The sequence below is a fragment of the Trichosurus vulpecula genome, chromosome 4 (assembly GCF_011100635.1).
Source record: "Trichosurus vulpecula isolate mTriVul1 chromosome 4, mTriVul1.pri, whole genome shotgun sequence".
NCBI lineage: Eukaryota > Metazoa > Chordata > Mammalia > Diprotodontia > Phalangeridae > Trichosurus > Trichosurus vulpecula.
In genome coordinates, this window is record NC_050576.1 from 65,791,655 (window position 1) to 65,804,078 (window position 12,424).

General features: G+C 39.1%; 1 protein-coding gene across 3 annotated transcripts in view; it reads left to right on the forward strand.

The window, feature by feature from the left end:
- Positions 1-12,424, forward strand: part of DNM3 (dynamin 3) — a 638,732-nt gene that overhangs the window by 157,378 nt on the left and 468,930 nt on the right. For all 3 annotated transcript variants that reach the window (XM_036753297.1, XM_036753298.1, XM_036753299.1), the window contains exon 3: positions 11,029-11,178. In XM_036753297.1, coding sequence (XP_036609192.1) covers positions 11,029-11,178 — 150 coding nt within the window. The remainder of the gene's footprint in view (positions 1-11,028; positions 11,179-12,424) is intronic.

The following is a 12,424-nucleotide window of genomic DNA, read 5'->3' on the forward strand; positions in this document are numbered from 1 at the left end:
GAGAAAGCTTGAAAGTCCTCTATTTTATTGAAACTCCATATTTTGCCTTGGAACATGATACTCAGTTTTGCTGGGTAGGTGATTCTAGGTTTTAATCCTAGCTCCATTGACCTCCGGAATATCGCATTCCAAGCCCTTCGATCTCTTAATGTAGAAGCTGCCAGATCTTGGGTTATTCTGATTGGGTTTCCACAATACTCAAATTGTTTCTTTCTGGCTGCTTGCAGTATTTTCTCCTTGATCTGGGAGCTCTGGAATTTGGCAACAATATTCCTAGGAGATTTCTTTTTGGGATCTATTTGAGGAGGCGATCGATGGATTCTTTCAATTTCTATTTTGCCCTGTGGCTCTAGAATATCAGGGCAGTTCTCCTTGATAATTTCTTGAAAGATGGTATCTAGGCTCTTTTTTTGATCATGGCTTTCAGGTAGTCCAATAATTTTTAAATTATCTCTCCTGGATCTATTTTCCAGGTCAGTGGTTTTTCCAAGGAGATATTTCACATTGTCTTCCATTTTTTCATTCCTCTGGTTCTGTTTTATAATATCCTGATTTCTCATAAAGTCACTAGCTTCTACTTGTTCCAATCTAATTTTTAAAGTAGTATTTTCTTCCGTGGTCTTTTGGACCTCCTTTTCCATTTGGCTAATTCTGCCTTTCAAGGCATTCTTCTCCTCATTGGCTTTTTGGAGCTCTTTTGCCATTTGAGTTAGTCTGTTTTTTAAGGTGTTGTTTTCTTCAGTGTATTTTTCAGTATCTTTTTGGGTCTCCTTTAGCAAGTCATTGACTTGTTTTTCATGGTTTTCTCGCATCCTTCTCATTTCTCTTCCCAATTTTTCCTCTACTTCTCTAACTTGCTTTTCCAAATCCTTTTTGAGCTCTTCTATGGCCTGGGGCCAGTTCATGTTTTTCTTGGAGGCTTTGGTTGTAGGCTCTATGACTTTGTTGTCTTCTTTAGGCTGTATGTTTTGGTCTTCTTTGTCACCAAAGAAAGAATCCAAAGTCTGAGACTGAATCTGGGCGCGTTTTCGCTGCCTGGCCATATTCCCAACCAACTAACTTGACCCTTGAGTTTTTCAGTGGGGTATGACTGCTTGTAGACTTACGAGTTCTATATTCTACGTTTGGGGGGGAGGTGCCAGCTCTGTCAGAGCCGCACTCCTCCTTCCCCAAGGACCCCCAGTCCAGACTGGGCTTAGATCTTCAGCAGGCTGTTGCACTCCTGCTCTGATCCGCCACTTAATCCTCCCACCAGGTGGGCCTGGAGCCGGAAGTAACAACAGCTGTAGCTGCCCCACCTCCGCTGCCCCGGGGGCTGGAAGCCCAACCGCGAACTCCTTCCACTCCCGCAGCTTTTCCCACTAACCTTCTCTGCAGTCTTTGGTGTTTTTGGGTCGAGGGGTCTGGTAACTGCCGCAGCTCACATATTCAGGGCGCTATGGCCCCCTCCGCCCGGCTTCTGGTCTGGATCGTCCACGCCGCTCAGGCTGGGCTCTGCTCCACTCCGTTCCCAGCTCCCAGCTCCGTGTGGAATAGACCTCACCCAGAGACCATCCAGGCTGTCCTGGGCTGGAGCCCTGCTTCCCTCTGCTGTTCTGTGGGTTCTGCCGTTCTAGAATTGGTTCAGAGCCATTTTTATAGGTTTTTGGAGGGACTCGGGTAGGGAGCTCACTCTAGTCCGTGCTTACCAGATGCCATCTTGGCTCCGCCCCCCCCCCCCAACCATTTTTTAAAACGTATTTTTTCAACTACTTCTTTTCTGTTCACCTTCTCATTGCAGTAACCAAATCAGTATAAGTAGAATTGTCTTACAGATTTTTAGTAGAAATTTTTGCTCCTTTATACTAAGCAAGAGATGCTGGCCCTTAAGTTACATTTATTATCATAGTGGTCTTTTTGCTTATAGTCATCATGAAGCCTGAAAGGAAAGATGACCAAGTATCCCATGAAATTATTTCTTGTTACCTTTGGTTGTACAATGAAAGCAACGCTGTTAATTTCCTTCGTTCCATCTTTGGAGAAAAATATATAAAGGTAAGTAATGAAAATTGGCTACATCTTAACATACAAGAAGCAACTGATTATTGCTATAGAAACCAGTTCCAAATCAGATGTCTGTGCATAGTCAGACCATCAACTAGTTAGAACATAGGTCAAAAACAATAACGAATTAGAAGAAAGGAAAAAATGAAAATATATTACATCGTAATTTCTTCATGTCTCTTCAGCTTAAGTTCTATAGCAATATGGTTAATATCATTGTTATTTCCTCTAGAAGAACATCAGTTTGTAATTATTGGGGTAATGGAGTTTGAATAGCTAAGGACTGGGTTACTCAAGGTCTAAGTAGAAGCTGGTTCAGGTCCAAGGATGTCACAGAATGTCCCTCACTGGTATGTGATATAACCTTGTGATCTTTGCCTTAAAAATACGCTGTTGCAAGCGTGATCTCTCAAGGATATGGGAGAGAGGCACTGAATGTTACTGATTAAGTGGAAAGAACCAACAGTGGCTATGCAAAGAAAAGATAACCAGAGCATGAGCCATTATTATTGATAGTTAATTAGCATTTATTAATTGCTAGGCACTGGGGATATAAAGAAAGGTAAAAGATAGTCTCCAGTCTAATGGAAATGTGCAAACAACTATGTACAAATGAATTGTATATAGGATAAATCAGAAATAATAGCGGGAAGACACTAGAATGAAGGGGAATTTGTAAAGGCAACTTGAAGAAAGTAAGATTTTAGCTGGAACTTAAAAGAAGTCAGAAGATTCAGATGAGGAAGAGGATCATTGAAAGTGTGCTGGACGGTCAGTGAAAATGCCCAGGCTTGGGAGATGGATTGTCTTGTTCAAGAAACAGAAAAAGAGGCCAATACCACTGGATTTCAGAGTACAAGAGGGAGGGGGTGTAGGGTGTAAGGTGTAAGGAGACTGGAAAAGAGGGGCAATTTATGGAGTGCTTTGAGTGCCAAATAGAGGAAGTGATAAGGAGGTACTGATGTTGATTGAATAGGAGGGTGACATAGACTTGTGCTTTAGCAAGATCATTTTGATAGCTGAGTAGAAAATGAACTGGAGTGGGGAGAGACTTGTGTCAGGAAAAGCAACCATTTGGCTGTTACCATAGTCCAAGCATAAGGTAATGCAGGTGTGCAGCAGGGTGGAAGCAATGTCAGAGGGGGGAAAGGAGAAAAGGGCTGTATAAGAGAGATGTTACAAAGGTAAAACTGAAAGGACTTGTTAACAGATTGGAATTAGAGATGTGGGGGAGAAAGAGTGAAGAAATGAGGATGATGCCTAGGTTGAGAACCTGGGGATCTAGAAGAATGGTGGTTTGCTTGACGGTAATGGGGAAGTGAGAAAGAAGAAAGTGTCTGAGGGGAAAAGATAATGAATTCAATTTTGGACATGTGAGTTCAGTATGCCTATGGGGGATATCTAGTTTGAGACTCCAGTAGGCCATTAGAAATGTGAGTTCTCATGCCCCAAGAGCTATAAAAATGTGCATACTCTTTGACCTAGCAATATCACTTCTAGGGCTATATCCCAAAGAGATCATAAAAATGGGAAAAGGACCCACACGTGCAAAAACATTTATAGCAGCTCTTTTGTGGTGGCCAAGAACTGGAAATCGAGGGGATGCCCATCAATTGGGGAATGGCTGAACAAGTTGTGGTATATGAATGTAATGGAATACTATTGTGCTATAAGAAATTATAAGCAGGCAGACTTTGGGAACTCTGGAAAGACTTATATGAACTGATGCTGAGTGAGGTGAGCAGAAACAGGACATCATACACAATAATAGCCACAATGTTCAAGGACTTATTTTGATAGACTTAATCCTTCTCAGCAATGCAAGGACCTAAAACTTTTCCAAAGGACTCTTGATAGAAAATGCCATCCACACCCAAAGAATGAACTATGGAGTTGGAATGCAGAATGAAGCAGATTCTTTTCTCTTTTGTTTTATTTTCTTTCTCACGGTTTTTCCCATCCATTAAAATTCTTCTATGCAATATGACTAATGTGAAAGTGTGTTTAATAGGAATGTACATGTAGAGCCTACATCAATTACATGCCATCTTGGGGAAGGAGGGGGAGAAAGTTTAAAACTTATGGAAGTGAATGTTGAAAACTGAAAATAAATAAATTAAACATAAAAAAGAAAGAAAAAAGAGATGTGCGTTCTGTGATCAGCAGAAAGCTTAAGGCTAGGTAAGAAGATTTGAGAATTATCAGCGCAGAATTGGTAATTAAATCTATGGGAGCTGATGGGATCATCAAGTGAAATTGTAGAGAGGGAGAAGAGGGCCCAGGACAGAACCCTGTGGGACCCCCAAAGTTGTGGGTATTAGATGAAGATCCAGGAAAGGAGACTAGGAGTTTGTCAAGAGAACCAGGAGAGTAGTATCATGAAAACTTGGAGAGAAGAGGTTGATTGACAATGGCAAAGGCTTCAGAGAGGTCTAGAGGATGAGGATTGAGGAATGGCCAACTAGATCTGTCAGTTAAGAAATCATTAGTAACCTTGGAGAGAGCAGTTTTGGTTGAATGGTGATGTTGGAAACCAGACTGTAGAGAATTAAAAAAGAATGAAAGGAAATGAAGTGGAAGCATCTATTGTAAATAGCCCTCTCTAGGAATTTAACCACGAAAGGGAGGAGAAATAGTGGACAGTAAATAGCTAGTGCAGATGGATGGATCAAGTGAGGATATTTTGAGGATAGGGGAGACATAGGCCATGTTTGTAGGCATTAAGGAAAGAGCCAGTAGGCAGAGAGAGATTGAAGATAAGTGAGAGAGTAAGGATAAAAGGGGGAGCAATCTGTTTTAGAAAATGGGATGGAATGAGATCACTCATGCATGCAGAGGAATTTACCTTGGCAAGAAGAAGAGCCCACCTCATTATGTGAGATAGGGGTGAAGAAGGAGATAGTGGCTGAAGGCATCTGTGTGAAGTGAGATGAGGAAGAGGGGAGAAGAGAAATTTCTGTGAACGGACCCAATTTTTTCATTAAAATATGAAACAAAGTCCTTATTTGAGAGGGTAGAGAGAGGGGGAACTATGGGAGGTTTGAGTAGAAATGACAAGGGTTGGAAGTACTCCTGTGGTGAACAATGTAGTGAGTTAATTAGGGATGTATAAAAGGATTTCCTTACAGCAGTGATAGCCCAATTGAGGTTATGTAACATAAATTTGTGGTGGATCCAGACGGTATCATTTAATGATTTTCTCCAGCTTTGTTAAGTAGCAAGCACATGTACAGGAATGAAGACAGTGAATGATTTGGTCCAAGGTTGAGGCTTGGCAGGGGAAGATCGGTGGTAGTTGTGATAAGGGAGAAAAGGATTCAAGAGAAGAAAGTATAATGTTGAATTGATTCACCAAAGGATCAAGATGAAGAAGAGACAAGAATGTAGCCAACGTAGGGTTGATGAATTTGCATAGAACTGAGTGGTCAAAAGGTTTTGGACCATGAGCTTCTCTACGTTGTTGTTATTGTTGAGTAGTTTCAGTTGTGTCTGACTCTCATGTCTATTAAGCTAGATACCACCGAGAGTTAATAGGTATGATATAGAAGATTTCATTGGTGGGGGGTGGGGAGAATTCACAAGAGACTATATTGAAGGAGAAAAGCAGTAATAAAATGTGTGGCTGAAGATGCCTATACTCAAGGCTACAAAATAAGATTAATAATGTAAATTAGGGATTTTAATGTAAACAGGTAAATTCAAGCTGTCACAGATATCACTAACAATTGTTTGGATGTAATTAATGAGTGGAATACGGCAATGGTAGGGAACTAGATAATGTATGCATTATTTAAAAGGAACCTATATTAAAAGATACTGGCTCTTCTCAGGATATCCAAGGAGGATGATCATTATAATTTACTGGTAGATTTAAATAGGTTTGCCTTCTTTTATGCTTTTATGTAGGTTGGATAATTAGCAAAACTAGAATCTGATTTAGGTAAGTCTTGAGACCTTTGAAAAAACACTACTCAATTATCTGGTTCCCTGAGGAGGAACTTCAATTATGTGTCTGCTTCTGTGTCTTTTCCCTGCTGTACTGATTTCCACAGAAGCAGCTGGGGAAAGTGTGTATGACTGCATGTCCTTTCCCTTGGTGTCTGGCATCCTGTGGTAGCACTTGGTACCGTCTCCAACTGGCAAGGGATTCATTTTCTACTTAGGGCTAAATTTGTAATGAAAAGGCCTTTCAGATACAGTCCTGGCTGTATTGCTGATATGGAGTTTGTTCTTAGACTCCATCTCCTAACCCTAAAGGATATATTTGAGAGCCTAGATGTGACAATAAAAAACCTTGGAAAGAAGTGTTCAGCCCATCTGAGAATTCACAATATATATTGAAGAAGAAAATAGGCATAACATGACATATACACTCAACTTTGGGAGAGTAGATTTCAAAGAGTTCATACAAATGGTAGGATTTTATAAAATAAGTCCTTTCCAAGAGGAATAGAATGCTTTAAAGTATGAAATTCTGTTGATACAAACACAAATTATTCCAGTAAGGAAGCAAAGGAAGAGCTATGTAACTAGATAATACTCAGGGAATTGGCTAACCATGTTAGAGTCTTTTTCAAAAAGACAGAAATGAAGGTAAAGTACTTTTTGTTAAAAATAAAATAGTGGAATCAGTCAAATGAACAGCAGGCATTTATTAAGCACTTAGTACATGTTAGGCACTTCCTATTACTTTGGACCTTACATCTCCTGCTGTGCATGTTCCCTGAGGAAAGGTGGTCAGGGGCCAGGCCTGTCAACTTCCATCTGGTCCAAAGTGACTTCCCTGTGCTCCTGGAGACTTCCACTTCCAGCTTTGCCCACCTGATTTCTGGTTTCAGGAGGCAAGAAAAGTGAGAATTTACTCCACCTTCCATCACCTGCTGCAACTGTTTCTTGAGGGAAGGCTGCCCTGGTAGGGATTTCCAACAGGGTCAGCACAAGGCATCTTCCATCTCCTGTTGCCAGTCTGATCTCCCAGCTGTGATGTGGAGAATTTCCTTCCGTTTCCTGCTGAGCCTGTCCCTTAAGGATAGAGGAAGAAGAAAGTTGATGGGGAGTGGGACTTGAAGTATCTGATGATATCCAGTTTCCTGTTCATCTCTAGCCTTTGGAAACTTTGGAGGAAAAAGGGAGTAGTGAAATTGTACCTCCTGCCTGACCATCTGATCATATGTCTTTTATATCTTGGTTCATTTGTGTATCCCTGTCTGCATCTCCAGCCTCCTCTCAGAAGAGGAGTGCTACCTTCCCTTCAGTGATGAACATTCTCACACCTAGTAATATGTATACATTCCATTGATTCTGAAGCCCTATAGATCCCCATCCCCCCTGCAAATTCTTTATCACTGCTCTTCTCAACCTTAAATTAGTTAGAATTGTGGACTAATCTGTTCTGAGTTCTCTGAGCTGGTTGTTCAGCTACAGTCTTCAGACTAGGATTAGGATTGGATTTGGGACACTCACTCCATTCTGGGAGTCACAACCACCTAGATGCTGCTCAGTTCTTTATTCTTTCCTAGTATACATCCTCAGGTCTGGAATCTCTTTGTCTTCATCCACAACTCCTCTTCATTCCACACTGATTTTGTGACCTAGCTTTGGGGTATGAGTTATAGAGTTGCAAGGTGAAATCTTTTCCTCATTCATACTCTATATCATACCCATCTATGCTTGTTTTATGATCTCTCCAGGCCCCTGTTCAGAATATTGCCATAGTGGAAGGCTCTCTTAGATAGACCCTGTCCCTAGCACCCACAGATCTATCCCTGTCTCCTTATGTATATCAGCTGGAAAAGTTACACTTTTTTCCCTGCATTTTTTATTAGGACTCTGGTGTCTTTTAGGACTTTGTTGGAGGTAGTAGTTGTGGGGGGACAAAGGAAGTTAGAGTAAATTGCTTGGGTGGTCTTAATTTTAGGCAAACAACACATTGTTTCATTTTTTGTCTATAGAAAACTTATTCTGGTTCATAGTTTAGTAGTAGAGTAATGAATCACATTAAAGTCTACTGTGCCCAGTAATCTAGTACTACATTACTCAAAGGACCAAACTTTTAGGTATAGGTATAACTTTATTTTTGCAAGAGAGTGATCAATAATCTCTTCAGTGCTGCATACCAGAGGTCAAGCTGAACAATCTGTAGTTGCTACTCTGTGGCCTGAAAAATAAGGCAAGAAAAATTTAAAAAGCAGAAAAAAGGAGCAGGAGAATATAGGGGGAAGAAAAGAGAAATATGATACGATTTCCCTATCTCCCTTTACTCTGTCAATAATAGTCAATCAATTAGTCAGTAAACATTTAATGTTGTACCAGAAGCAAGCGAGACACACCACAGAGTATAAGTTTTAAGTGGAGAATTTATTAGCCGGCGGCCATTGGGGTACGGCACCACAAATCAATGGCAAATGTGTTGGGCTGATGGCTTGGCTTGTATAGGATATGGGGGTACAGAGTGTGTGGGGGGAAATAGGAACAAAGGTCCTGGCTGATCAAGAGATTCAGTCAGGTCATTGTACTAGTGGGATAATCTCATTTACATTCCTTGGTGGAGTCACGGAGCCCCAGGGATATCTGCTAGACAGGGTCTGCCAGGTTATCCTTCAGTGGGATGGTCCTATCTACTGACATTCCTTGGTGGAGTCATGGAGTCCCAGGGGGTTTGCTAAATGCCAAAGATATCTGAGTCCATTCTTTCTGGGGGTGCTTGTCAGTAGCTAGGGGTTTCTCAGGGGTTCCTAATTTTCCTTGTATTACAATTAAGCACTTATTATATGCAAGACGTTGTGATAAGTGCTGAGGCTACAAAGAAAGTAAAAAACAGCTTTTGTGTTCAAGGAATTCACAATCTAATGGGGGAAAATAACCCATAAAAAGCACCTGAAAAGTGGGGGTTGGGAGGGGAGAGAGACGGGTCATTCTGTTCAGGGGCATGATGATTTTTTGTGATCTTGCAGGAAGCTGAGTTTCTGAAGACAATGATTAAGTCCAAAAGAGCAGCCAGGTGGGAAATGATGAGGCAGCTGCCTTGGGCCACTTCCCTAAGTGTAGGATCTAGGAGAATCTCTCCAATGTCTATTGCTCATCATATTCCTTCCCCTGGGAATTCTTTATCTTCTCCATGTATTGCAGAGGCATGATAAAAAGGAGAGCTAGTGGGAAGGAATGAAATCTGTCTTTAGCCATTTTAAATCCTGTCAGATTTATAGGAAGAAAATCTGAGTTTTTAGTGGTCTCAGAGGGCAGAATTAGGACTAATGGGTGGAAGTTACAGGGAGGTTTATTTGGATGAATATAAGGTTTCTTTGTACTTAGGCCATATTTTGCTTATCCTAGTAGAGTTTACATCAGAGGTGTTGAACTTTTGGCCTGTGGAATGCTTTCTGCCCACAAAGCTCCCTGAGTACAGCACTAACCAGATTAAAATGGAATTGGTAAATGTTTAACAAAATACATTAAAATACAATATAGTATAGATAAATTTGTAGTTTTCTAAGTCAATGTGTGGCCTGCAGGAATCCTGTTTCTATTTAACACCACTGGCTTGCATAAACATAATTTCTTGCAAAAATATAATTGTACCTCAAATATTAGTGATTTATTTTGCTTGATGACTTCTCTCCTATTGGCTCACATTGCAACCCTTCTGTGGCTTAGTATCAGGAAGCTTAAAAGAATGCTATTCATTTTTTTTCTTCCTTAAAGTTATAGTAAGTTTACAGCCTCTCGTTTTCATCCAGTCATTTTCGGTCAAGTCCAACTCTTTGTGACCTCAGTCCCTCTTTAGAGTTGTATTTTTATGGAAGCCCACAAGAAATTCACAATATAGTAGAGGATTCTGTTCTTGCAAGGAGCCAGTATTCTGCCATTTATTTTCTTATTTAAAGTTTTTTTTCTATCTCTCTTAAATTCTTCCCTCCCCAACCCCTTGTAATTTTGCAAGTTTTGTAGATTGCATACAGGTAATTGTTTCCTTTGTGGGGGGGGGAAGCCTAATCTTATTTCTGAGAAACATTATATTTTAACTATATGAATTGGTAGGAATGTGCAGGTTGTTTTCATAGTGTTTTCTGTAAACTTCTATTAAAATAATTGTATGAATTTTTTTCGTTTCCATCTATTCCTTTTTTTCTAAAATTTATAAATTATTCATGTGAACTATACCTTTTTCACTGTGTAGGATAGATTGCATGAAGAATGTTGAGTTGATGGTTGAACTATTCTGTGTGTACTATAGTTTTAATTTCTTTGATAACACATTGTTTCTTAGGTTTTAGTTCAGAGGTGCTTATTCTCTTTGAATTATTCCTAAAACCACAATATTTAGGGAATATTCAACTAGAGTTCTTAGTTGAACTGCACAAAAATTTGAAAGTGTAGAATGCTTCATGTCTTCTTTACTTTGATACATATACAGACAATATTGGGAAGATTTGATTTCTAACTATAGGCATATCATTGACATTATTCTTTTAAACATCTAGGATTTTGGGGGTGGGACATGATAACATTCTGAGACTATTATCTTCATTGAGACCACTAGGTGGTATAGGTGATAGAATGCTGACCTTGGAGTCAGAAAGATATGAAGTTGAATCCTGCCTCAGATCTTTGCTAGCCAGGTAAGTAATTTAATCTCTCTGAGCCTCAATAGCCCCTTCTTAAAATATGTATATAATACCAATCTTAAAGGTCTGAGGATGAAACCAAATCCAATTTCATATATCTATGTATACATATATGCATATACATACGTACATGCATGTATGCATACATATATGTGATATATATATGTGTAAATATATGCATATATATGAAGTTTTGTAAAACTCAAAGTCCAATATAAATGTTAGCTGTCATTACCGTTATCATATTATAGAGGGTTTATTTACAGTTTTCATTAATGAAGAGAGTGCTAACTTAAATCCTTGAAATACTGAAATAATTTTAATATGGCCTTAAGACTAGCATATTTCTTTGTCCTTATAGAATATGCTGAATTCTTACACTGCAAAGGAAGAAAGTTTACAGATTTTGATGAAGTTCGTCAAGAGATTGAAGCAGAAACAGATCGAGTGACAGGAATGAATAAAGGCATTTCATCTATACCTATTAATTTACGAGTCTATTCCCCACATGGTAAGTAAATCATTCATCAAAATTTTTCTCAATAAAAATTGTTCAGCATCATTTAGTGTAATGGTCCTTGCACCTATAATATGTACTTTAAAATCCATAAAGAGCGGGGTCCCTTTCTTGTGATGTACTTTGTATCACAGATATGGTTATATAAAATCAGTGGTATGTGCTCATGGGAAAAATAAACCTTAATGATTTTTCATCTACCTCTTAACTCCTTAGTTGGATAAGACATTTTCTTTATTCTCAAATAAAATTCTTTTGTGTTCCATAGCATTTAGGGTTTCTTATAAAAATGTCATATTCTGCAAAGCCTACCTAACATCTCCCCCACCCCAGTGGGTGTCTGTACTTAAACTGATTAACACACATTTTAAAAAGTCTCTGGGTTTATCTTGAACTTTTGAAATCTAGGACATGCATTTACTGCTTAATTCAGTAATTCTGTACTGGCAGAAATCTTTAGTGTTTATTCAATTCTCTGATTGAGTCTGCCATTACTGAATTCCCCTTATAATCCTATGCATCTCTATATTGTATTTCTGAAAGAGCAGCCATCATTCTGATCCATGTTATCACTATGAACTCATAAATTAAGATTTTCCTCCACTGCTGTGAAATTTATTGCCTTGTTGGAAATAATCTATACTCAGAACTAAGTTGTCAGTGCTTCACACTTTCATTATCTCTAATCCTCTCTCCAGTCACCTTTATTGCTTTACCAACTCTACTACATGATTGACATGGTACTCCATTATAATGTCTCAGTAATGCTTGCCATATGTGCCAAAGCATGTTATATATACACAGAATGGTAACTGATTTGGGTAGAAGTCAAATTATCACTCACTCAGAAGTTGTTTTTCTTTCCCCAAATGTAAGCTTCATGACTCTCATATGTTCACCTGAAGACACCATGAATGCTTGAAACAGCTTTCCATTTGACTAATTAGCTAAACACACTACAAATAACATATGGTGTTTGTGATGAGAAAGACAAGCCTTCATCTGAATGTTTTCACACCATTATGGATTGATATTTTATGTCAGGTACCATATGCATATATTGAGTGTTTTAATTAAAATCCCTTCCCCCACCCATTTTGACTCTACTAGTCCTGAGAGAAAGCTGTTAGGCAAGCAAATAAATGCCTTTCAGATTGTGTTAAAATTGAATTATTCACTTATCTCTGTTTAACAGTGCTACTCAGAATATATAATTGAGATCATTTTGACTTTTTTACCA